Below are 27,362 nucleotides of genomic sequence, written 5' to 3'. Positions count from 1 at the left end.
TTTTATATATTGCTTCCCTGCTTTCACAGTCCTCGGATAGCCATTTCACTTGAGTCTTATCAATAGTTTTGATGTTAGGGAAGACACATGAGGCTGGGCGTGGTGGCTCACCTGTAATCCCAACACTTTGGGAGGCCGAGGTGGGAGGATTGCTTGAACCTAGGAGTCCAGTATCAGCCTAGGAAACGTAGCGAGACCCCCATCTCTACAAAAAATTTAAAAAATTATCCAGACATGGTGGTACGTCCTCGTAGTCCCAACTACTTGGGAGGCTGGGACAGGAGGATTGCTTGAGGCCAGGAGTTTGAGGCTGCAGTGAGCTGTGATTGCCCCACTGCACTGGAGCTTAGGCAACACAGCAAGATCCTGTCTCTCAATAAAAAAAAAAAAAAGACAGATGATTTATGAAAAACATATAAATAGATAGTTATAGAGTAATATAGAGCATTATTTCTTTTGCACCACTTCTCTTTACCTTGAGTGTATACATACTTCATTGTACTAGTTAACATAATGTATCTCCATTACTTGTTTACACATCTAACTCTCTACCAGGCTTGTGCACCCCTGAAGGCAGGAACTCTATCTTAATTTTATCTTGGCTGACCCCAGCACTTTGCACAGTACTGAGGAACAAGTGATTAATGAATAAATAATTTCCTTCTTATAGCCTCAAGGATAGCAACTTTTCAGTCATTCATTTGCCCAGAGCTCTAGAAATAGGAATAATGAAACTGATATTAGCAACATCTGAGACAAAAAATTGAATATTGATCATCTCTGGAGCACCCAGATACACTTTTGGGGTGATCACTTTTTATGGAAAATATAAATTATTTTCATTTTAAAACTATTAGATAAAAACACTGCACTAACCTACAATGATTTTGCCGTAGAAAACATTTGCTTTTGGAGTTCTTAGAATAACTCAACTTGAACTTCTGAGCAAGCATTAATAACATTTTTTTATCTTGCATAGATTTTCAGAATTATCTGAGAACTCAGACTGGCAATAATACAACTGTCAACATAATTATCTCCACTGTAGACTACCTACTGAGAGTTCAGGTATGTTGCTTTCCATATTTGTAACAAATTAAAAGGGTTGGTATGTTGAAGCAATATGGCAGAGTTTTAATGTGTTTTGGTTTATAACTAGAAAAGAGTTTTTGAGATAGTTTATCTCTGATCACAGTCTCTCAGCAATTCTTAGAGCAAAACAGCCGCTGTTATCTTATCTCTGCCTCTGATCCTGCCTCCTACTTTTGCTCCTTATTTTATTTCTGTAAGTAGAGACTTTTTTGCCTCTGTTTTTTTTAGCTTGATGGTATTTTAAAGTCATTTTCATTTTATAAAGCACTTTTATACTCTGCTCCTTCTTCTACAGTTGTTAGACAAATTGGGGAAGAATATTTGGAACATTCGTAGGAATAGGAAAGAAAGGCTTTGCAACTACTACCGTACACTTAAATTTGATAGTCTAAGGTCAGTTCTTTTCAGCTGTCCTAATATTTGCATAAATTTTCACACCACATTGCTTAAAAATCTCTGATATTGTAATTATATTTGAGAACGTTAATCAAACTGAATTGAAGATGTAGGCCTCTTAAATAATGAGAGCCCTGTACAACTTTTTCCCCCTCATTTTATTTATAAGCTAAACCAGGCACAGTATTTTTAAAACTATAAATGCAGACTTTCAGCTTATTCCTTAATCTTTGTGTAAAATCACAACTTTTTCTTTCTAACTGAAAGCTTAATGTGGTGGGGGAAGGTGCATTTTGAAGTCAGTACACCAAGAAGCGTTGCTGAAAACACATTTGTCATTTTAAAAATTGTCTGAAAACCCAAATGTAGTTCACAGCTCAACTAAATTGGATTATTTACTTATCCAACCAAATTATCTTTAAAATGTATGTTATTGTTAAATACATCTGGTTTATAGAGATTGATCTTATTTAGATATTGGTTTACAATTGTTAGTATTTACAAGCAATCCAACCAGTTTCCTCAGGGACAGACACAAAAGCCATGGATATCAGCGAGTTCTCACTGATGCAATGTTATTAGCTTTGTTGGAGAAAATGGAAGCCAGATGTCGGTACCCCAAAAAAGATTGTTCCATGATTCATCTATTTTCTGTGCTCACATAGTAAACATCTAATTTTGCTCATGCATAAATACGCTCCAGTCTTAATGAATTCTTATGTTTATGAAGTTCAAGGTTATCAGACAGTAATTTTTAAAGTTAAGTTTTCTTCTTCTTGTCTTCTCTTCAGTTGTTAGCTATATCTAAGAAGGAGGTTCCCATATTGTATGTTTAGGAAAGTCATTGAAGAATGATATTTACTTCACAGATATTTTTGTTTGCTACCATATCTATTATTTAAAATACTTCTCAGGCATAAAGTCCAAGACTGGTTAGTCAATGGCAACTTTAGAATGTGACTTGATAATAAATAATATCGTCTCTATTTCCCAGGAATCAATTAGTGACTTTTATTGGTATTACTCTGGGAAAGATGTTATTGATGAACAAGGACAACGGAATTTCTCCAAAGCTATCCAAGTGGCAAAACAAGTCTTTAACACTCTTACAGAGTATATTCAGGTAAACATTTAAACACGGCTGCTATCTGTAGCACTGAATTCCATAGAAAAACGCAGTATGTCTAGAGTAGTTTCCATATCTCCTATTGACCCCTTTCTGAGTTTCTTTGCAAATCGCTACAATTAAAATATTAGGTTGAGATGTGAATTTATATGGAATGAAATTGCTTCACCACTTGGCAGGTTGAGATACGATTAACTCCTTAGAGGCATGGACTGTGATGTTAGCTCTATTGTACCTCCAGGGCCTGGTATATACATTAAGCATTTAGTAAATATTAAGGAAGGAAGGGAGAGCAGGCACAACATTAAACCATTCTTTCTGGTATTCCACTAAAAGTGGGAAGAAGTTTCATAGAAACTTAAGAAAGAGAAGAGTGTTTGAAAACATCGCATATGTATATTATAGATAAAATTCCAAATAGCTGATAGCATATTCTTTTCTTTTTTTACAGTCGATTTGTTTTATGTTCTCCTTGGACTAAGCTTCTAGCCTTAACTTCAGATTTTTTTTTTAAGATTTTATAAAATTCTGGATTTTTCTTCAATCAGCAAAACTTTGCTGATGACCAGTCATCTTTCCTTTCTGCCTTGTCTCAGTGGACATGTTACCTTGAATCATTCACTATGTTTGACGTGCCCCATGATAAGGATAAAACAGGAGGGAGAAACTTATAATTGGCTTTGTGAGACTAAACATAAGCTTGTGGGGAGAAGAAAGGTTAAGTTAAAAATAAATTGTATCCCAGGAGCATAACAGTTACAGCAGTTTGAGTAAATAAATGACTCATGGCCAAGTACAGCCAACCAAGAGTAAGTGCTGTAGAGGTAGGAAGACCTCCTCCAGGCTCACTCGCCTCTGCATTCAGTCCCTTGGAAGCATGGCACTTTTTCTATTTTTTGCCTTGGTGGGGAAGAGGAACCTTATTTCAGCATTTCCAGATGGAAAAGTCACACTTGATAATTCTAATAATGTTTCCTTTAAAATCAAAGTGAAAGCTTAAGTCAGTTTTGGTCTACTCACAGTCTTCCTTACCTCTCCTGGCTTCCATTATTGCCTTAGTATTCTCATGCATGCCTAGAATGATACCAGCACAACAACATTCATGTGTCACATCCTGAATAAATCACAGGATTGACTGATGGCATTAGCAAGCCACTGTGGATTTTGCAGAAATGGGAATCAGGATGATTTCTACAATATATTCCAAATGAAACATAACCACCATTTCAGCTAAGAGTAGGCATTTCTTGGTTCCTAAAATAATTGAGATTCCTGAATGTATCGAAAGCTAGAAGCATCCATTGAGCTCTTACTATATGCAAAACTCTTTATTAGGTGTTGTCATAGAACACAGATTTCTATGCGAATGTTCAAAGGCTATTGGATAAAGTCACATGGCTTATTGTGCTTGGTTCAATAAGAACCAAAAAAAACCCACAAAAAACAGAAGTAACAAGCAACTTCTCTTGTTACTTATTTTTTATATGACATATTTTAAAATAACAATCATATCGGAAATAGGTATTTTGGAATAATTTTAGGTATTCAGAAAAGTTGCAAAGGTAGCACAGAGGGTTTCTGTATATGATTCACCCAGCTTTCCCTAATGCGACATTTTATATACTCATGGCACATTTGTCAAAACTAAGAAATTAACATTGGCACATCCTGTTAACTAAATTACAGGCTCTATTTAGATTTTACCAGTTTTTCCATTCATGTTCTTTGTTTTTTAAAATTCTGGGATACAATCCAAGTTACCACATTACATTTAGGGAAATATATTTTAGAGACGCTTGCCTTAGTGGCATATCTGCTGATAAATATTGATACTATGAAGATAAGCTTATCGTTAGCTTCATGCTTCTTCTGGACTGCCTTTTAGATTACAGCATTGCGTATTGCTTTGTTATTCAAACTTCTACTAACTATAGAAAGTTATATAAGGGGGAGATCCAACAACATTGAAATAAATGGAATTACCTATAAGACTGTAACCCCAGTTTAATAAAAGGGGAAGAATTGTTTGAGTAAGAGGACGTTGTATTGTCGAGGTTCCTAGAGTAAGACCATGAGGTAGTTGTTGAGAAAAGAGAAAGCTTGATCTGTCCTTGGCACAGGTCCTTCTGGTAGTTAGCAAGGGTTTTCCATGTTGCAGGCACACACATCATGAGAAAAAGAATGCAAGGCACCAGGCTAGGGAGTTTACAGCTCCCAGAAGCTGAGGACCTAAGGTTGAGCAAGCCCTGGAAAGGACATTCTGTGTGTTTCAGGTTTTAAAAGAAAAAATGGGTACTTTGGCTTTGGGCTTGTGACTCTGTCACATGAGGGTTGGCCAAACAACTTTTGGTCACCTAGGGGTTGCAGGAGAGCATAACCCCTTGTAATGCTTCAACTTTTGATTTAAACGTTAACTATCACGGGAAGAAAATTATTTCTGACTTGAAGAAAAAACAAGTTTATTTTCCTAAAAATGGCTTTCTAGTGTTCGCCTCTTGCACTTTTCCTCCTCCCTAATTTATATGCCATTGGAATACCAAGCTGACACTGAACATCAACCACAGGAAAATCCTAAAGATCTATTGCTTTCAAACCAGAGCTGTAATAGCCAGTTGGGACTAATTACAACCAGGGATGAAGGAAACTATAAAACTACTATATCTGGTACATTAAATGAGCTGGATTTAATGACCTACAGATTAAAATAACCTGATTCCTTCTCACCACTGTCCCTTCAGACTTGCTCTGTCGACCATTTCTTTACCACTAGAAGGAATCTTGTGCACTGGGCCCTTTCAGATAAATAAAATCATGTCAGTCACTTTGTCACAAGAATAGTCTCATTTCAGTAAAACTTCTGCTTACCCTTGGGCCTGATTTTCAGCTGGAAAACCTGGAGTGAGGGTGTAGGCAAGAACTCCCATCTGGATGTTGTTCATTCTGGAAGGAGTCCAATCTAGGCTTTTTTTACTCTCCCCCCGAAGGTTCTTCTCTCTCTCTCTCTCTTTCCCTTTCCCCTCCTGGTTAACCCCAGGCTTCCTCTGGGTTGGAGCTGTGGGAGAGAGGAGGTATGGGGAAGGAAAGGTCTCCTCCGGGGCACATGTAATCCCAGAGTGCACCACGGAGCTGGCCCTCCGGTGTGGTGCGTTGTATTTTTTTATCTAACGTGCGAGCCTGGCCCTCTTAGTCCTCCAGTGCCTGGAAATGACTCTTTTCCCATCCAGTTTAAAGTTATTCAATCAGACCTCAAGCATCTGGTGGCCCCCATCCACCTTGGAATTATGTTACCATTTCAGACTGATTTCAGATGGGGCAGAATGGCCCCTTCCTGAGTAGTCCATATAAGAAACACACATCTTTTTTGTCATATGCTGTCTGTCACACTTTCTAATACCAGACCTTACGCTACCCAACTTCAGAAGACAGAAACTGAGCTCACATGCTGGTTCTCCTGAAGCCTCTTCTCTCACTTGGTGTAAGGGGATGCAGAAGTAACGAAATGGAGAGGCTCAGCACATGGAGAACCCCCTCCAAAGTTTCCCCCTTTTCAACTTCAACTCCTTTATAGCCTTAGAGTGGAAAGATCTATTTTTAGTCACCCCTTTTGCAGGTAGTGAGTCTACTGCTTTTGTAGACAGTCATTCTCATAGTCATATGAGAATACATAGTCAGTATCTCAGCTGTAGGGCCTCAAGAGATACTGAGACAGGAAAAAGTTCTATTTCAACATCTTGGATCGGGCCATCTCTTCCAGTCACTCGTTTCTAGCATAAGATCTGAAATGTTTTTATGTGGTCTGCAATTTAAAGTTATTATAAGTTATTTGCCTAAAGGAATGAAGGAATTTGAAGTTAAGAACAGTATTTTATGTACTTTTTTCCTTTCTAAGTAAAATCCCTGTTATTTATTTTCCTGGTTGATGTAGATGAGTTTACGAAACTGAATGATGGCAGAATTTTTTCATTGGAAAGTGAAAATAGAAATTGGCTCCATGAAAACAGTCTGTGTGCTACAGCAGATCCACCCTAGTATTGATACTTCAGAAGTGTCAGCTAAGAGAACAAAGTTAGGTTTGTTAAAAGATAAACTTAGGCACAATAACATCTTAACAAGTTTATCTGAGCATTCAACTATTTATGAATTGAGCAATACCAGAACACTAATGGCTCAGCACTTCACCAAAGGTGGGGGCACTTTTATAAGGCGTTCCAAGAAAAGAAATGTGATTGGTAAAAGTGGAAAGTCCCTAGTTACAGGTTAGTTGGCGGTTTCTGACTGGTGAACTCTCTAGTTAGAAGTTATTTGGCAGTTTCTGATTGGTTAAGCTTAAATTTACATTGAGTTGGGATTTGATTTTCTTAGGGAGGAACCCAAGACACTGGAGCCATCTCAGCCTAATGATCTCCCAATTAGTTATTTTAACCACTTCCAATTGTCTTAGATTCTGGATTCATGAAATTAATAACCAAGTATTACTCTTTTAAAACACATCCATGGTTGTACCATTTGTAAAACAGTTGTTCAATTAAGAAAACGTTGAAGAGGATTTTTTTTTCTCTATATGAATGCTTTATCCAGGTTACTATTTAGGAGTAAGAGGTAATCACCTCTCATCTAAAGCATATTCTCAGATTCTTTTGAATACGAAATAGTGACTACTGATTGATTTGACTTAATAGCCAAAACACCCAGACCTTATTTTTTTTTCTCTAAATAGAGGAGATCAAAGCCAGACAAAAAAAAATGATTCACAGAATATAAAAATCCTTGAGAAACTTTTTTCGGAATATATTAAACGTTTTAAAGAGGAACGTATTTATCTCTTGTCATTATCATCACTGTATCTCCTTCTTTCACTTTGAGTTCCTATCTTTGTAGATTACATGCTAGCAGTGAGATACATCAGCACTAAGTCAGCTTTTCCCCTGTTATTGTAAAGTTTGTTTTGGCAAATAAATTATGAGGAATAATTGCCGTTTGTCTGTTTATGCTCCAGGGTCCTTGCACTGGGAATCAACAGAGTTTGGCACACAGCAGGTTGTGGGATGCTGTGGTCGGCTTTCTTCATGTGTTTGCCCATATGCAGATGAAGCTGTCGCAGGTAAACTACCTACCTTCCTCTCTCCTAAATGACATACTGGAGACTGTAATCATCCACAAATTAAACATGCTTTTTGATGTTAGAACATTATCTTTTTAAAATCACTTTGTCACTTGTCCTTTTAAGATCATTTTATCATGGCTGTTTTGCTCTACATTAAATTTTTTTAAAAATAAAAAACGTTATGTAACCTGAGAATAGACAGGAGTCATTATTCAAATTTGAGACAATGGATATTAAGAAATTGAATGTAATGGACAAATGAAACAGTCGAGTCCCCAAACATTGTACGTTTCACAAGCTTCGTCTTCCTGGCCATTGCTCACTGGAATTTTCCTTCCCCTTACAGATAATTGAAATAGGTCTTATAATCTGTTACAAGGGAGATGATTTTGTTATAGGGTCTTAAACAAGCAGATGTTCCCAGTAGGGCGATGTTTACCCATAACCAGTGTATTTAATTTTGTGACAGAGAAAAAGTAGCTATTATACAGATAAGCAAATGAAGATTATAAGCAGATTTTCCACCATGTTTTAATGTTAACTTGAGGGCTATTGAAAAATATCAGCTTGCTTGCTCACTGCTGTATTTGTTTCATTTGAAACAAAAAGATCCACAAACAGAAAAGTTCTTGTGAATGTGTCTCTTCAATGCAGTGAATTTTCATGGTATAATCTGAGACCTTCAGAGTGTGAGTATTTGCCAGGTGATCAGGTAGAAGAAAGAATGTCAGATTAAAAGACAGAATGCTGTCATTCTAATTCCTGAGCTGTCATGACTTGTTCCACCCGTGTGGGCCAGGTCTCTCTTCCCTGAGGCCTTGTTTCTCTGCAGTAATGTGAAGAGCCTATCCCTCAGGCCTGCAAATGACAATATGCAGGATGTATTGTCAAAGATCAGCAAGGCTGGATGCTAGTAAAAGTGGTAAGGATACATCTTAACGTCAAAGATAAACAAAGCTGGATACTAGTTAAACGAATAAGGACAGATTTTTTTTCTTTATTATTATTATAGTTTAAGTTTTAGGGTACATGTGCACAATGTGCAGGTTTGTAAGGACGGATTTTAATCAGTAGTGCTATTGCAACAAGGAAAAAGAGTTCAGCATGAACTGAACCCGATTTGATTTGTACAGAGGTGACTGGGAATATTAATGGGAGAATGAAGATTAGAGAAGGGGCGAGCAGGGGCTCAGTAGAGTCAGGGGAGTGAAAAGTTACAAAAGGTTCATTGGTGTAAATGTGATTAGACCAGCTATGTCTGCTAACTGGCAATTGTCAAAGTTAGGATTCTTTCTCCGGAGTCCTTATCCTTAGATGTTGTCTGGAACCGTCAATTTTTTATCAGCCTGGAGTTTTCCCAGGCAGGTACTTTAGTGGAGGGCTGGGCTCATCCTAGAGATGCAGTCTTGAACTTTTAGAAACTATGTTAGTGTTTGTTCAAGTCTTTATAGACCAAAGTTGAGGCCAAGTTGAGGAGAGGGCTCAGATGTACCTGGCTAGAGTTTGGTCAAGGAGAGAATGTCAGTATGGAGTTATTGGTGACTTCAGCCCAATAGGGAAATTCCAGTCTTTCATTTAATCACTAGGGATATTTTGGTAAGTAAAGGAAACCAACATATGAACCACATGTAGACCCTCACAAGAGAGTTCTCATCCTGATGTTTTTTTTCCATCAGGGTATTAACATCTGGTGCTACCTAGCGCTTGTTCATGGTTTATAATGTTTCCATAACAGCTATTTAGAAAGAAAACGTCTCATCCTCCCAACGCTGCAGAGCTTCATATGTACCAAAATCTGAATAAAATGCCTTGTACAAATTTTTTAAAGAACAGTTTAAAAAATAGATGAGATGTAAAGTTGTGCAGATGTAAGTATGATCCGTATTTCCAGGGACTATAGCTAAGCATAGTGATGTTTAGACACAATATGTCTTTGAAAAAGAATGTTTCTTTATGGTAAAAAATCAAAAGCAAAGCAAAAACAAAATTTTAACCAGAGTAATACTGGAAAGCTTAATCAAATTGGTAAATAAGATACATTGTACAATATTAGTACAATGTTGTACTAATAGGTAATACCTGTGTAGGTTTTTGGTTAATTTATCTAACAAATAAATTTATAAGTTTATCTTCTATGGTGCTTATATGCCTATATTTCTTCTATATGAAGTTGATTTTTACATAATAGCACCTAGAAGAAGTTAGAAAGTTAGAAGAAAAAAATGCAGGCTTTTCAAATAAAAGATAGATAGACAGATGTCAAATGTGCAGAAGGTCTTGAGTCTTGCTTGGCATTGGAGAATATTCCACTGTTATGGTTCTTTCATATGATTGCTATATATGTTCATTGTCGGTACAAATACTTCCTTTTCTTCTGAGACCCAGTCTTGCTCTGTCACCTGGGCTGCAGTGCAGTGGCGTGATCTCTGCTCACTGCAACCTCCGCCTCCCAGGCTGAAGCAATTCTTGTGCCTCAGCCTCCTGAGTAGCTGAGACTACAAGTGTGTACTACCATGCCCAGCTAAATTTTTGTATTTTTAGTAGAGACGGGGTTTTGCCATGTTGCCCAGGTTGGTCTCAAACTCCTGAGCTCAGGTGATCTGAGCGCCTCGGCCTCCCAAAGTGCTAGGATTACAGGCATGAGCCACTGTGCCCGGCCTACAAATAATTTACTTTAAACAACATGAGTTGAAATCAGTAATACTTTTTAATTGTAAAGTATAACTATTTTTAATATTTGGCCCTCCTTTAGTTCCATAATGCTTCAAGTGGTTTACTATTTATTGCCAGAGCAGTATCCTTTTTGTGAGAATAAGTATGATGTTATTGCTGCATAGTTTTCTTGTATTATCTCAAATGCAATGTTAATATTTTCAGGATTCCAGTCAAATTGAGCTTTTAAAAGAATTAATGGATCTGCAGAAGGATATGGTGGTCATGTTGCTGTCCATGCTAGAAGGTAGTTTTGATTTATACTTTTAAGTTCTCTTTATTATTTTATTTAAAGGATCAGCGTGGGCTTATGGAATCAGAGTGTAGCATAGAATAAAATAACACTAGGATATGATAGATGCCTTGGATTTATTGCTGGCTTATTATTCCTTTTCTCACATTAGTTTTTTTTTTTAAAGGGAGATCCTGCATATCTCAGTTTATATATCTACAAAATGAAAATAGTGGTACTTTATAACAACACTTTTCATTTCATAGTGATGATATCCTAAAAAGCTCTCCAGTCTATAAAGAATATTTGTTAGTGTGTTTGTCCATAATCAGTGGGGGTTTCGGACATTTGGGTAACCATCAGCTGTGTAAGCTGCTTCCATAATCAGTGGGGATTTTGCACATTTGGATAACCTCCAGCTGTGTAAGCTGCTGCTTTGAAAAGACCACAGAGTCACTCCTTTGGGTTCTTAAAGCCGTGGCACTGCTGGGAAAGCCTCTGTCCCCCAGGGCAGCTGGCAGTGGTAGTCTTGTTCTCCCCACCACAGCCTCAGTTTTAATTTTCTCTTTTTTTTTCTTCCCAGCTTATTTTATTGCATTTTTTTTTTTTTCTGTAGCTGGCAGGAAATGTAGCAGTTAAGAGTTTGGGCTCCAAATCCACCGCCAGAGTTTAAATCCTGGCTTCCTTACCTCTGGGCGGTATGACCCTTGGACAAGCTACATCTCCATTTTTTCAGTTTCTTCCTCTGCAAAATGGAAATGATAGATTGATGTGAGAATTCCGTGGAATCCTATAAATACAACCAAAACAACTAAGAAATGTTTGGTATTACGGTGCCTATCACTTTTTCTTAACTTCTTCCTATTTTCTCTCCGCGTCTGCCATACATGGCATAACTCCACTTTAGTTAACTGAGGCAGCTGTCACGCCTCGTGCTAGGACTTTGAAGTGGCAGCATCTGCTTAAAGCCCTTCGTTGGTGGCAACAGTAGCCACTTTATACCCTTTAAGCACAGGAGCCATTTTTCCATGCATGGCCCCGATTCGAATTTTGGGTTAAATACTAACAAACAAACAGCAACAATAATAACTGCAGTAGCAGCAACCACGGCAGTGACTTAAAACCAGCCTCATAATGTGCCAGATACTGAATTAAGTACTTATTTAATCCTAGTAACAAGTTTATGAGTTCGATGGTAATATTATCTCAAGTTTGCAAATGAGGAAACTGAGGTACAGAGAGGCTAAGAAATCTGCCCAGGTTGCTGAGCACATTAAGCCTGGATTCAAACCCAACAATGTGGCTCCAGATCCCACACTCTTAACACCACGGTGCTTACTGCTTCTCAGATTGACTCTGTGGACCTCTGACCAGTGCCCTTTCTTCTCCTGCCTGTCTTTATGTTATATAGCACGTTCTGTTCAATGAATAAAAGCATTCTGTGATTCTGTAGTTCAGGAATCTGCCGTTTGCTAACTATACACACTGAATCGTGAAGAAATGTAGAAAGGTGCTTTTCATTATGGATTAGAAAAAGTGTATAGTTTGCTCTCAGGATCTGAAGACCTGGCACTAACCTTTAATAATTAAGTCACAATGGGCCCATTAATTTAGTCTTGTTGAACTTCAATTTCCTTATCGGTAAAATTAGGGTTAACAAAAAGTACCTGCCTTACATATGAACATTAAATCAGATATTGTCTATGATAGTGATTTTTCAACTCTAAAGGGCTGAGCAAATGTTTATTTTTATTATTAACATGAAACTTGATTTTAGTTTCTGGCTCTTTGGCTCATTGTCTTTATCTAAAACATGTTGCTTCTTTGATTTGAGGGGAAAAATGTCAACTTTTGTTGAAATATTTTATGTGTGTCAGTCTAATTACTCTGTAAATAGGGTTATACATGTTTGTGTAATCATTTTTTAAACTATAGTTTATAAATAATTATCTTTTATAGAGTGGGAGATAAACAGGGACATATCCTTGATTCAGATGTTATGAAGGATCTATATTGTTATTTTCTCTATAATCATTGATTTTGTTACCGTTTATTTTAAACAAATGCAACTGCTTTACCACCAGGTAATGTTGTTAATGGAACGATTGGCAAACAGATGGTGGATATGCTTGTGGAATCTTCCAACAATGTGGAGATGATTCTCAAATTTTTTGACATGTTCTTAAAACTAAAAGATTTGACGTCGTCTGATACTTTTAAAGAATATGACCCCGACGGCAAGGGAGTCATTTCCAAGAGGGACTTCCACAAAGCGATGGAGAGTCATAAGCACTACACGCAGTCAGAAACGGAATTTCTTCTGTCTTGTGCGGAGACAGATGAGAATGAAACCCTCGACTATGAAGAGTTCGTCAAACGCTTCCACGAACCTGCGAAGGACATCGGCTTCAATGTCGCCGTCCTTCTGACAAACCTCTCTGAGCACATGCCCAACGATACCCGACTTCAGACTTTTCTGGAATTAGCAGAGAGCGTCCTGAATTATTTCCAGCCCTTTCTGGGCCGCATCGAAATCATGGGAAGCGCCAAACGCATCGAGAGAGTCTATTTTGAAATCAGTGAGTCCAGCCGAACCCAGTGGGAGAAGCCCCAGGTCAAGGAGTCCAAAAGACAGTTCATATTTGATGTGGTCAACGAAGGAGGAGAAAAAGAGAAGATGGAACTCTTTGTGAACTTCTGCGAGGACACCATCTTTGAAATGCAGCTGGCGGCTCAGATCTCAGAGTCGGATTTGAACGAGAGGTCAGCGAATAAGGAAGAAAGTGAGAAGGAGAGGCCAGAAGAGCAGGGGCCGAGAATGGCTTTCTTCTCCATTCTGACGGTCAAGTCGGCCCTGTTTGCGCTCAGGTACAATATCTTGACCCTTATGCGAATGCTCAGTCTGAAGAGCCTGAAGAAGCAGATGAAAAAAGTCAAAAAGATGACCGTGAAGGACATGGTCACGGCCTTCTTTTCATCCTACTGGAGTATTTTTATGACCCTCTTGCACTTCGCGGCCAGCGTTTTCAGAGGCTTTTTCCGCATCATTTGCAGCCTGCTGCTTGGGGGAAGCCTGGTCGAAGGTGCTAAAAAGATCAAAGTTGCAGAACTGTTAGCCAACATGCCAGACCCCACTCAGGATGAGGTTAGAGGAGATGGGGAGGAGGGAGAGAGGAAACCCCTGGAAGCCGCCCTGCCCTCGGAGGATCTGACCGACTTAAAGGAGCTGACAGAAGAAAGTGACCTTCTTTCGGACATCTTTGGCCTGGATCTGAAGAGAGAAGGAGGACAGTACAAACTAATTCCTCATAATCCAAATGCTGGGCTCAGTGACCTCATGAGCAACCCAGTCCCCATGCCTGAAGTGCAAGAAAAATTTCAGGTAATTTATCTCTAAGTCACAGCAGCATTCTCTCTGGACTTCAGGTGGGTATAATAAATGATCATTAGACCAGGTTTCATGCTAGTGCCACAATGGTGTTACCTATGTGACTTGAATTTCCAAAGAGAAATGCTTTTTGGTAAACAAAGTTAGTGTTTTTAAGAGTCCTTGTGAATTATTAAATTATCTTAAACTATTAAGGTGTAAGCTTCCGTACCCACCCTAACTGTAGCCTACATCTTTCTCCACTTTTATATAATTTTATATGCACATTTGAAAAGTTGGGAAAAGAAAACTTTTAGATACCTGTAAGTGGCATTATTCTCACAGATCATTGAAATTTTCTCCTCTGTTCTGTGATTTTCTTTAGCCTGTTTTCATTGTATGTTCTTTGTAGTCATTAGTCCATAGAGCCATCATTCCATCCATAAATATGGCATATTTACCAAGTGTCTGACACCACTGGGTATCATAGGGAATTCAAAGGTAAGAGATGGGGTCACTGCCTTCAAATTACCTTAAAAAGTTTATTCCAGAGATAAAACTAACACACATGAAGAAACTAGAAAAGGGTTAACTGTGAAATAGTATAGGCAGGGCAGCAGGGGTTGCTTATGTTGAGAAAATGGCAACGCCAGTATGGTTTAAGGTAGTTAGATAAGAATGAAGAAGTAGGACTTAAATTGGCCTTCAAGGATGAGTAAGATTTTAATAGGTGCTTAAGATAAAGAAGGGTATTTCTGAAATGAGAAAAGAGAGTGAAAAGGAGTCCAGAAAGTTTGTCCCTACTGCTGGTGCAGTAGGTCAGTGTGCAGAAGTGGGAGATGTTTGGCCCAGTAAAATGAAAAACACGTGGCGTTTTCATCGTGGTATAAGCCAGAGGGTATCTTATATAGGTTATGGTTTGACACATGGTCACATGGCTCCCTCAGTTCTTTCAAAGGTGATGGGTAATCCTGGTTTTCTTTTCCCCATTGACTCATTCAAGGAACAGAAGGCAAAAGAAGAAGACAAGGAAGAAAAAGAAGAAACCAAATCTGAACCTGAAAAAGCCGAGTATGTATAGTCTGCATATACTTTTCCTTCGTTTCAGTTTGTCATTACATCTCTTTTTCTTATACTCTGTCTTTGGGAGCTGCAAGGGAGGATCTCATATTGTCAAGGAACCACAGAACTAATTGTGCCATCTCCGTGGAGAGGCTGTGACTGCGAGGACCTCAGGCCGCGGGCAGGGATCACTGTAGACACCCCCAGGGCTGCCAGTCTAGTCTTTTCCTCTCATTCCGTGGGGACCTCCGTTTGTGTGATTCTCTCTCAGCAGGAAAGACTCCAGTGATTGCATGGAATGCTGTTTGTAAGAAGACTCAGGGCCACAGTTCTGTCTTTAAAAATCACTCATGTATTTCTGTCCTTTCCAAGAAGGGAGGAAACAAACATTCCAAGTGCACTTTCATGGAATCCTGTGGAGTGGTGCTCCTTAAACCATAGACCCAGGGCCGCATGCGTAAACCTCGCCGGGAGAGTTGGTTAAAACAAACATTCCTGGGCCCCAAGCCATAGATCCTGCCTCAGCAGGTCTGGTGTGGGGCCTGGGAACCTTCATTTTCACCAACACTCCTGGTATCAACACAGCAGTAAAAAAGAGCTGGATGTGAGGTGATGAAAATGCCTAACTCCCTCATAACATCAGGTTTCTCTGAATAATTGAAGCCTATATCTTTCTCCACATTTATAGAATTTTATATGCACATTTGAAAAGTTGGGGGAAGAAAGAAAGGAAGCTTTTAGGTGCCTGTAATGCCACTATTCTCCCATAGCATTGAAATTTTCTCCTCTATTCTGTCATTTTCTTTGGTCTGTTTTCGTCGTATGTTTTTGTAGTCAGCACTATTCATTGTCATAGATCTCACACTATTGGGTCAGTTGTAGAAATGGCCACATAAAAAGTAGACATAAATAACAGCAAGACAGGCGTTTCAATGGCAATTCTTTAACTAATATATACGTCATATGAGTTAAGATTAAGTATCGCTTATATATTAATATTTCTGGTTTATGTATTAATACATATGACTTCACTTTAATGAAGGACTGATATTTTGCACCTAAAGGATATCAAATGTCAATTCTTCTAATTCCATTATTGTCTGGAATTAATATATCATTACTATAATTCACTTAATATATTTTATGTAATAAAATTAATTACAATTAATATATGTCAAAGTATGAGTATAATGATACACTTTATACGTGTGAACAACTAAGTGTGTAGGTCTCTGATTTTAAATCTTAATGGCAAATGTTAAAAATTGTGCATTAAAATTATAGGCTGGGCGCGGTGGCTCACACCTGTAATCCCAGCACTTTGGGAGGCCGAGGTGGGCGGATCATGAGGTCAGGAGTTCAAGACCAGCCTGGCCAACATGGTGAAACCCCGTGTCTACTAAAAATGTAAAAAAAAAAAGTTAGCCGGGCATGGTGGCACGTGCCTATAATCCCAGCTACTTGGAAAGCTGAGGCAGGAGAATCACTTGAACCCGGGAGGTAGAGGTTGCAGTGAGCTGAGATGGCGCCCCTGCATTCCAGCCAGGGTGACAGAGCAAGACTCCGTCTCAAAAAAAAAAAAAAAAAAAAGCATTGAAATTATAATTTAAAAATAGGGTATGTTGGGCAGTCACAGCAAAATCAATCTTCATTGTTCTTTTCTTAAATGTTTTATTGCAGAATTGAAAGGAATCTGCTATGTATAAAGATTCTTCAAGCCTATAAAATGTCCTCTATATTTCAACTTCACAGAATTACCCATCTACAGGGGACTGTGATCAATAGGAAATCTTACCCGATTCTAAAATTCAGAATATTATCATTCACTGGAAAAGCAATTAGTTTTCAAAAGTGATACGATGGTCTAAAATATTTGTTCACTTGGGTAATTTTCCACAGCACCCGTTTAGTTCTTTAGTTTCTAGAGAGCTTATGTTTTGTTCATTTGTTTTCATAGGGGAGAAGATGGAGAAAAAGAAGAGAAAGCCAAGGAAGACAAGGGCAAACAAAAGTTGAGGCAGCTTCACACACACAGATATGGAGAACCAGAAGTGCCAGAGTCAGCATTCTGGAAGAAAATCATAGCGTATCAACAGAAACTTCTAGTAAGATGTTTTAGAATGAATATTGTTACTGATATAGTGCAATACCATAATAATTTAGGCTCAGTAAATATTTGCTGACCTCTCCCTGAGTGGCAATTAGGGAACCAGGTTAGTCCAGCACATGTTTGATTTGCTCATTGTAGTGTGTTTGTCTTTTATAGTGAATGTCTCTGGCCCACTGCTGCCTACTATCAAACCCGTAACCTCTACTCATGTTCCCACTCCCTGAAACCCTTTCATTTGGTTCCTGCCAGGACAGTGCTCCCAGTGTCTGCCCACAAAGACATTAGGGCAAGTGAATAAACATATTCTGAGGACCTGCAACAGATTTTAAAGCAAGATGTGCCTTCTAGGACACAAGTAATTCAAAAATGTTCCAGTACTAGATTAGTCAGTATTTCTGTAACATCACCCTTTTACTTAAAAATTCAGGTATAAAAATATTAGCTAATTGAGCTACTTTCCATTGATAATAAGAAGGTCTATTCAAAATTGTTCTTTAAGAGAGGGATTACAGTTCTTTATGTAGTGTCCTGTACATTTTGCAGAGGTGTTCCCCTAATTAGTAAAGCACACATTCATATTTGGAAAACAAAACGTATAGCTCTCTATTCATATTTATCTTGAAATTCTTAAAAATATTGTTTGAAAGGCCTTTTATAAACATGCATGTGTAATGTCACATATATACACATATATGTGTCTCCTATCCTTTTCCTACATGCTTATCTCCTATCCTTTTCCTCCTTTATAAAAATTATACATAAATACACATATACATATATGTATATGTATATAAAAATTATACATATATACACATACGTATAATTTTTATAATTATATGTGTATATATGTATAATTATATATATGTATGTATATATGCATAATTTTTATAATTTTTATAAAGGAGGAAAAGGATAGGGGATAAGCATGTAGAATCCACCTACAAGAGGTACTGACCAGTGATGTTAGACCTAGAATTTAAGAACAACAACCCTCATAATAAAGCCATTTGAACAGCAGAGTCATATTTAGTGTTTTACGGCCCTTGAGAAATCAAAAATTGACAACCCAGAAACTCAATGGACTATTGAATTTCACCTATAAGGAAAGTGGATTGTCCTCAGTAATTATATATTCTAAATGCTTATCTTTAAACATGTTTATGTATTATATATTTTATGCAAATATATTTTAATTTAGTTGTAACTACATTTCCTAAACCATCTTGTATTTTCCCTATATTGTTTAATACAGAGTACACTGAACAGAAATGTTTCCTAGATAACTCTGAATAATTATTAATTTGGTATGTCATAATGGCTTCCATGGCTGCAGGTATAGTTCTATTATAGACGGTTTAAAGGTTGAATGGGCACTGCAATACCCCAGTGGATTCCTGAAGAATGTGTTTAACTGCAGTTGTGTAAACCAAGTAGTTGAGATTTTGCTTCCAGCTTTTGCTGTGTCAGGGTTCACATGTTCCATTGTCTCTGCACAGGTCCTCCCTTTTCCTGCATCTCTTTGCTATCTTTCTCGGCTCACCGATTTGCATGCACATGACCAATCATGGCCACATCCATCTAACAAAGGCCCCTTTTCCCCTAAGTGAGAGCTCAGGCCAGCTAACTCAGCCTCTGTGACCCAGATCCACCTTCCAAGGAGAACCAGTGAAACTGACCCAGTCTGGGTATGGTGGACAGCCTTGTTCTAGTAAGCTCTGGCAGTAAAGATGGGGTCCTGTGTGGGGAAATGACACGAACAGAGATGGGGTGTGTACACAGAGGGGAATATCATTCTGAGGTGTTACATTTTGATGTAGCTTTATTATGGTAAATCCTCTGACATATCCATGTATATTATATTGACATCTCCCACTTAATATTAAAACAAATACTTAATGTCCACCATAACCTATTACTTTAAACCCACTTCTCTAGGCTTTATTTTTTCCCAGCCCAATAAATTGTACCAGCTGTTTGCTTAGTTGCTCAGGCTCCCAAATTCAGAAGGTATCGTCTTTGAACCCTCTCTTTCCCACCTTAAATACAACCCAATGATAATTATTCTCAGTTGTTCCAAATACATCGAGTCTGCCCAGTTCTTGCCATCTCCACAGGTACCATTAAGTCCAATCCACCACCATGAATCTCACCTCTGCCTGACGTCTTGTACTAACTTACTTTCTAACTGGTCCTCTTGTTTTCACTCTTGTTCCACTACTATCAGTTTTCACATAGTAGCTGGAGTGGGCCTTCCAAATCATAATCCAACTGCATCAAGCCTTCCTCAAATCCTCTAATAGCTTCCCATCCCACGTAAAATAAAATAATAATTATACTAGAATATTACATTTATTATAGATAATCAACATAATAATAATTATATTAATAACGAACTTTCCCTATATTAACTCATTTCATCTTCAAAGCACACTTAAGAGTTAAGGTCTTTTGTTATCCCTATTTCACACACAGATGAGCAGAGTGATGCTACAGAAAAGATTAAGTCATTTGTCCATATCCCACACTAGGAAATGGAGGGAGGCAGGCTTCATATCCGGGCAGTGAGGCCTCAGAGGTTGTAAACTGAACCACCACACTGTCAAAGACAAGACAACCTTTTATCAGAAGCCTACAAAACCCTGCCCCCTGCTTACCTGTCTGATCACATCCCCCCTGCCACCCCCACACATCGGTCTCCCTTCTTCTCACTGTGTTTCCTTCTATTTCTCAAACACACCAACATCACTCCTAACTCAGGGCCTCTGCCCTTGTTGCTCCTCTCTTTGACACACTCTTTCCCCCAAATATTTGTATGACTTGCTCCCCGCTTCTGCATTCAGGCCTCTCTGTTCAAAGCTCACCTCCTGAGATAAACCTTCCCAGGCCAACACCATCTAAAATAGCACCCCTATTCTCTAAGCTCCTAACCTGATGTAGTTTTCTTCTTAGCATTTAACATTCTCTGAAACTACGTTTTTCACTTGTGGGTATGCTTTTTTATTCTTTATCTCCTCCATGGTGGCAGAAATGTTCTCCTTCACTGTTAGTTCTGCAGCACCAAGAATGGTGCTTTAAACAGTAGGCTTGCTATCAATTGTTTGCGAATGAATGAATGCTTTATTTAAATTGTCTGCAGATTTCAAGCCTCTTGATTCAGTGACCTTCTCATAATGTTTTTCACCCTCAGAACTATTTTGCTCGCAACTTTTACAACATGAGAATGTTAGCCTTATTTGTCGCATTTGCTATCAATTTCATCTTGCTCTTTTATAAGGTATGTACATCTTACTGTTTTAATAACTGGTATAAAACTACAAATAAGCAGAAATGAATGTAAAGATTTCACAATGAACATATCTACTACTGCTAGTGAACATGTCTAAACCTATTATGAAAGACTGATGTCTAGGCACTGATATCACTGTTATCTAGGTTAGGCAAGATAGATTTGTTCCTGAGAAGTGAGAAGTGCCTCAGATGACGGGCATTTGATTTAGCAGAGGGCTTCCCCACGGTATTCCCAGCCTAATTTAGCTGAATATCTTACTTGTGACTATGTCTGGGTGTGGCATACCTGTATTACATTCTTTTGTAATTGAGAGGAGAGCTTAGCCATCTAATTTTTTAGCATGCATTGGAATCCTCAGAATTTTTGGTTGAATAAGAATGAATGTTAAAAGTATGTTCATTACTTGCCTTTGGTTTTTGAAAAGCTATCGTTTTTAGCCTTTGCTATTAGTCCTTTCATTATGCAGTGACTTCACATGCAACTATTTGCTAAAAAGGCTATATTTCTTTTGTCTTTTGCTTGCAATGATATCTTAGATGCAGCAAACTGACTCTACTTTAAATGCTTTGAATCAGGTCTCCACTTCTTCTGTGGTTGAAGGAAAGGAGCTCCCCACTAGAAGTTCAAGTGAAAATGCCAAAGTGACCAGCCTGGAGAGCAGCTCTCATAGAATCATCGCAGTTCACTATGTACTAGAGGAGAGCAGCGGCTACATGGAGCCCACGTTGCGTATCTTAGCTATTCTGCACACGGTCATTTCTTTCTTCTGCATCATTGGATACTACTGCTTGAAAGTAAGATAGTAAGGCACCAAGGTACCTGTGTCTGTGTGTGTGTGTGTGTGTGTTGCAGGCTGGACCTCTGGGGAAGCAGATTCTGAGCTGGAAATTTTGTGCACAAAGTTTCTGAGGGGAATGCTCCATGAATCAATGTGCATGGGGCAAATGGAGGAAGCAGGATGGGACAGAGGCGAAAGCTGGGCTACTATAGACACAGCAGGTGCAGTCTCCAAAGCTGGGATGCCTCTGCAGGGCTGTCCTGGCCTGGGGCATTGGAGCCTGGCCTTTTTATGTCTACATTGACTAGTCTGCCCTGGGAAGGGGCTATGGCCATGAGCTGTCTTAAAGTAGCTTTCTTTCGTGTACTGATAATTATTCACATAGAGAATTTCACCTATAACTTGGCCCTACAGAAGTGAGCTCACCTACCCACTATGTCTCATGGTAATGCAGTGATACTTGGTGTATTAAGACTTATAGAAATACATTGTATCGATCCTAGGAGTCATTTTATTGTTTTATTATGAGGGAAGTATCTACTGCTATTCTTGGCAGAAATGCCTCATGATTTGTCACACTTCACCCAGAAACTAATGCAGCTTTATCCCTAGAGGCCTGCCAAGGGAACAATATAATTTGGTGAATAGAACCCAAGATAATCTCTCTGAGTGCTCAGGGCTGCCCATTACCTGTCCAAACCTCTTTATCTTTTCCTAGCAAGGCGCTTTTTTACTGTAATGCCTTTATTTCACTTTCACTGTCCTCTGCCTCTGGTTGTAAATCTTGCAGAAGACGTTTGAAAAACCAGGGCTCAGAGTAAAAGACTAGAATGTAAAGAGTTATTCAGGAACTCCTTTCCTCCCATTTATTCTGTTTTATGGGAATGCATATTCTTGGCTATTTCCAGAATATCTGTGTCTATCTGCTGTCTGTGCCTTGTGGAAAGTCTGTCCATGTAAAAAGAGAATCATTATGTTCTAGAGAATCATTATGTTCTGGAGATATTTTGACAAACTGACAGAGATTTTTGCTGATGTTGAAATTAAAATTTATCTCAAAATAGCATGCAGTGATGCTGAGCATGAAATTATTAAAGAGGTTTCTCAAATAAAACTGCACTTCAGTAGCATGCATTTGGGAACATTGCTGCAATTGCTAAATTTTATTTCACTCATTCATGTTGAGAGATATATGTAAAAAGAAAATGATTTTACATAATCATCTGTTCATCTTTGAAGTTTAAAAATGATTTCATTAGTGTAATTATCTATAAGCCCCATGTGTTTAAAAACATATGCATATATGTAATATCTATTCTATCTTGTTTTTCCAAAACCTTCTAGATGCTTCTTCCTGCTTGAATATAGCCGATTCATTTTCATTCCATTTTTACCTTCCTAGAAGTACACAGGAAATATTTCTTTCCAAAAGCTGTTTTGTAAAGATAGTGACCACAAGATATGCCAGTAAATCTAAACTAATTTTAACATATTTATTTTTCCTGTGTAGGTCCCATTGGTTATTTTTAAGCGAGAAAAGGAAGTGGCACGGAAATTGGAATTTGATGGGCTTTATATTACAGAACAGCCTTCAGAAGATGATATTAAAGGCCAGTGGGATAGACTCGTAATCAACACACAGTGAGTAAATAATTATATGAGACTTTGTGCACTCAAAAATTTCCAGACATGAAAATACTTGGTTGGAGTTCCTGCAGATTTGTCAAAAGTTTAGCAGAGGTGAATAATAGTGATGTATTCAGCCAAGAAAAATCTAAAGACTCAGCGCCGTCCAACTCCTAATGGATGTCCTCAGTTTTTGCCCTCTGAGTTCTGAATTCCTTAATCAAAAATGGCTTAGAGTTCATTTCCACAGCACTGATGGAACTTCACATCCATTACTCAGCATTCAGGGATGTGTGTAGCAGGAATTGCATGACCTGCAGGCAGGGTTATCTCATCCAAAAGCAGAGGAAGCAAAAATTATTCATTAACGAAAAAGTTGTAGCATTAAAGGAAAATACATTGAATTTTACACCTTGAATATATCTGAGTTATCAACTTTCAGTACCATCAAGCACCCTAGCATGAAACTAACTAAATATTAGGACACGGTGTAAAATGTAAGACAGAAAAACAAATGCTTTTTCTATCCGATAAACATTTAGCCCTGTGAGATCAAGATCCAAACTACTAGCTGCTGTTCTGAGTATAAATCCATCACGAAAGTATAATTTTCCACTGTAAAAAGAATTAGTGCAATAGTTGTAATAGTTTACATTTACTATTTGAGTGAAATCTTTTTAAAATTGTGATTAGTTTTGCTAATTAAAAAGTTATTTGCTAAGGGGTTCCGAGTTGTCAAATGGAGATTATTTATACATGATACATGTTTATTCTAAATACTAAATGTTTTATTTAGCAATCCTACCATTAATACTAATTTCTAAGCAAGTCAGTCCCTTTAGGTAAACTCTCTATGTATTAGTGAAGATGCTAGAGTTGTGCTTTGGTGCTATGCTCGAAGTTTCTGTGAGGATAACTGGTGGGAAGGAGATTTTTTTCTTCATGGGAAAAACAATGACAGGTTTCTAGATACTTTAATTTTTAAAGGCAATTGATAAACACATCTATGTACTGATATGTTATAAACAAATAAATATAACAATGCTACCTAATAAATATGCTCATATTCTTCTCCATTAAAGTATCAGCTTATAATCTTTTGTATATATTTACATGTTAATATTTAAAATAATATTCAAATACCTATGATGCAGGAAATTTTGTGATGTTAACCAAATTCATTGTAAGTTTATGTGGATGGCAGGATATATGTTTACATATTATTTTAAGTATGCCATATATCCCAAATGATATGTTATTATTTGTCATTAAAAATAATACTATCTACTTCTATGCTTTTCTATATTTTAGGTCATTTCCCAACAACTACTGGGACAAATTTGTTAAAAGAAAGGTAATATTACTTGGAATCCTCTATATTTTTCTTAAAGCACAGTTTAGATTTTAATTTGATGTGATTCAGATGTAGAATAAGATATTGAGGTATAATTTATTTGCCTATTAATGTCTCCATTTTTTTTTTTTTTTTAATTTTTGAGACGGAGTCTCACTCTGTCACCCAGACTGCAGTGCCGTGGCACGATCTCAGCTCACTGCAACCTCAGCTGCCCAGGTTCAAGCGATTCTCCTGCCTCAGTCTCCCGAGTGGCTGGGATTCCAGGCGCCTGCCACCACACCCGGCTAATTTTTGTATTTTTAGTCGAGTCGGGGTTTTGCCATGTTGGCCTGGCTGGTCTCTGACTTCTGACCTCAGGTGATCTGCCCGCCTTGACCTACCAAAGTGCTGGGATTAAAGGCGTGAGCCACCACAGCCGGCCAAATATGGATTTCAAGAATAGCACATAATGGCCGGGCGGGGTGGCTCACGCCTGTATGCATATACAGGTATATATGTATATGTACACATATATATGGATACACGTGTGCATATGTGTGTACATATGTGTGCATGTGTACATATGTATATACATATATAATGTGTATATATACATGTACATATGTGTACATATATACATATATGTATATTTGTATATATACTTTTTTTTACTTTGTTAGAAGCAATGTGTTCGATTTTTATGTGGAGGAGGTACAGGTGTTTTGTTCCCTCGTGACCTGGCATCTTGAGTCGCACTGCGCTAGTACATCCGAGCACACCCAAATTAGGCAAAAGCTTTGAAAGAATAATTTTAAAATGATTGATTTTAAATAGATAATTTGAACATTTTATTCCTATTATTTAATAGAATAAGGAAGAAGCTTCTAAATTATTAAAGCAAGAGTTTCTTGCTTTAATGAAGAAAACTCTATATCTGTAGTCAAATAAATAGATAAACCATAATGGCAGCTAATCCTGTTCCTGGCTTTCCTGCTACGGTACCTAATTTGTCCTGCAGAGAATGTGAGGACACAGTCCAGAGAGAATCCCCTGGCTCACATCAGCCCAGCCCGTTTTTAGCACTGTGAGAATAATGCAAAACAAATGGTTTTAATTAACTGAAGTAGTTCATGTTCATAGGCTCTTTTGGTTTCTTTTAATTTACTTGATTGTATACATTCAGAAAAAGCCAATTTTTATATCTGTTAATCCCTTCTTTTCATCAATATATTTCCTTCTTCATTCACTTCAATCTTGTATTTTCACATTCTGTCTCCTTTTCTAATCTTTTCTCCCGTATAGTGGACTCCTTTTTTGCTACCAGTGATCTCTCCTGCTTGTCTTTAATTGCTTTTCCTGTTCCCTCCATTTTCTTTTTTTCTTTTTGAGACAGAGTCTCACTCTGTTGCCCAGGCTGGAGTGCAATGGCATGATTTCAGCTCACTGCAGTCTCCACCTCCCGGGTTCAAGTGATTCTCCTACCTCAGTCTCCCAAGTAGCTGGGATTACAGGCATCTGCCACCACGCCTGGCTAATTTTTGTATATTTAGTAAAGACAAGGTCTCACCATGTTGGCCAAGCTGTCTCGAACTCCTGACCTCAAATGATCCACCCACCTCGGCCTCCCAAAGTGCTGGGATTACAGGAGTGAGCCACCACTCCTGGCCTCCATTTTCATTACTGTGTGAGACTAAGGAGGTATATGAACCAGAGGCCAAGAAGAGCTGTATCCCAGAGTTGGACATAACTGAGCTCACAGGGGAGCTGTGAGCACATCCAAGCCCTGCTCTAAAAACATGACAAATGGGCAAAGCCAGGCAGATGGGACAGAAGAGAAATAAGCAAGGAAGCTGAAGGGGATTGTTAAGAATTATCCCAATGATAGACATGGAATCTATACTAGATAATAATGAAAATGAGGATGGTGACAAGGTTGCAGGTCCTGGTGTTACTGAAGAATTACTGGGGTAAGGATACTCAGGGGAGCGGGTTAGAAAGATGGGCATTGTGGCCAGAGAGTTGAAAGGTTGAAAGGATGCCACCCCTGTGATGTGCCCCCTATTGGCTTGTAGAAGTCTATGCAGAAGATCATTGGCTGGGGAGTCAGGCATGGCCTGGTTGCTTCCTAGACCCATCTCATCTCTTGCTGAGTTTAGCAAACTTAGGCACATTACATGAAGTTTTCTAAGGTACAGTTTATCTGCAGAATATCAATAACATGAAATCTGTATATTGTGACAGTCACATGGAATGAAGCATAATTTCTGACACAAAGTATTAATTTAGTAAAGGTCGTTCTCATTCCATTTCCCTCCATTTCTTATGCTTTTATTTCAGCTCATCATCTTCTTTGGTATGTCTCCCTCTCTTGAATGAGAGAGATCTTGTTCCTCAGATAGGTATTATGTAAAATGCTGTGAATTTGTTTAGACCTTAAGCAGTGTGACCACAGAAGATGAGCCATACACTAGATTTTAAGTGATTGTTAGGGCAAATATACAGTAAGTATGAAAATAATTAGATGTTTTATACACACATATAGATGATGTTACTTAATGGTTGAAGCCAACAAAATGCTTTTTCTCATACCCCAAGGTTATGGATAAGTATGGAGAGTTCTACGGCCGAGACAGAATCAGTGAATTACTTGGCATGGACAAGGCGGCTCTGGACTTCAGTGATGCCAGAGAAAAGAAGAAGCCAAAGAAAGACAGCTCCTTATCAGCTGTGTAAGTGTTACTTCGGCTCTATCCTACAGACTTAGATTGAAAGGGGAAAACATTAATACATTTTTAAACTTGTGCATTGATTTCCTTTCCTTCAATGTCAGAAGAATAGATAGATGAGGATAACAGAAAGCATATAAAGTCTACTTTTACATTTCTTGGTATTTGGAACTCTGGAATTATTGGATTTTTTTTCTATTAATTTTTGGAGGTGCCTTTTAATATTTACAAGAGAACAGACAGACTATGCATGTTTTTGACTTAATTTGCCTTTTCTGTCTTTAAATGATCCTTAAATCTAAGTAAAACATATGCAAAAACTCAATATATGGCTGTTTACTGGTCATTCCTGTTTGAAAAAATGTTAATTTTCTTATGTTTTGGAAAAGGGAACTATGTAGCCCTT

At 38.1% G+C, this 27,362-nt stretch overlaps 1 protein-coding gene across 1 annotated transcript in view; it reads left to right on the top strand.

Annotated features, from left to right (window-relative positions):
* The window catches only part of RYR2 (ryanodine receptor 2), a 786,704-nt gene that overhangs the window by 725,162 nt on the left and 34,180 nt on the right, over nucleotides 1-27,362 (top strand). Inside the window, exons 84-95 of the mRNA XM_054561059.1 lie at nucleotides 980-1,068; nucleotides 2,483-2,611; nucleotides 7,611-7,715; nucleotides 10,596-10,677; nucleotides 12,747-14,044; nucleotides 15,033-15,100; nucleotides 17,049-17,196; nucleotides 20,389-20,475; nucleotides 21,066-21,284; nucleotides 22,779-22,909; nucleotides 24,206-24,248; nucleotides 26,826-26,959. Coding sequence (XP_054417034.1) covers nucleotides 980-1,068; nucleotides 2,483-2,611; nucleotides 7,611-7,715; nucleotides 10,596-10,677; nucleotides 12,747-14,044; nucleotides 15,033-15,100; nucleotides 17,049-17,196; nucleotides 20,389-20,475; nucleotides 21,066-21,284; nucleotides 22,779-22,909; nucleotides 24,206-24,248; nucleotides 26,826-26,959 — 2,533 coding nt within the window. The remainder of the gene's footprint in view (nucleotides 1-979; nucleotides 1,069-2,482; nucleotides 2,612-7,610; nucleotides 7,716-10,595; nucleotides 10,678-12,746; nucleotides 14,045-15,032; nucleotides 15,101-17,048; nucleotides 17,197-20,388; nucleotides 20,476-21,065; nucleotides 21,285-22,778; nucleotides 22,910-24,205; nucleotides 24,249-26,825; nucleotides 26,960-27,362) is intronic.

This window comes from Pongo abelii, chromosome 1, assembly GCF_028885655.2.
Source record: "Pongo abelii isolate AG06213 chromosome 1, NHGRI_mPonAbe1-v2.0_pri, whole genome shotgun sequence".
NCBI lineage: Eukaryota > Metazoa > Chordata > Mammalia > Primates > Hominidae > Pongo > Pongo abelii.
Note: the sequence above shows the minus strand (reverse complement) of the source record. Positions and strands in the feature narration are given on the sequence as shown.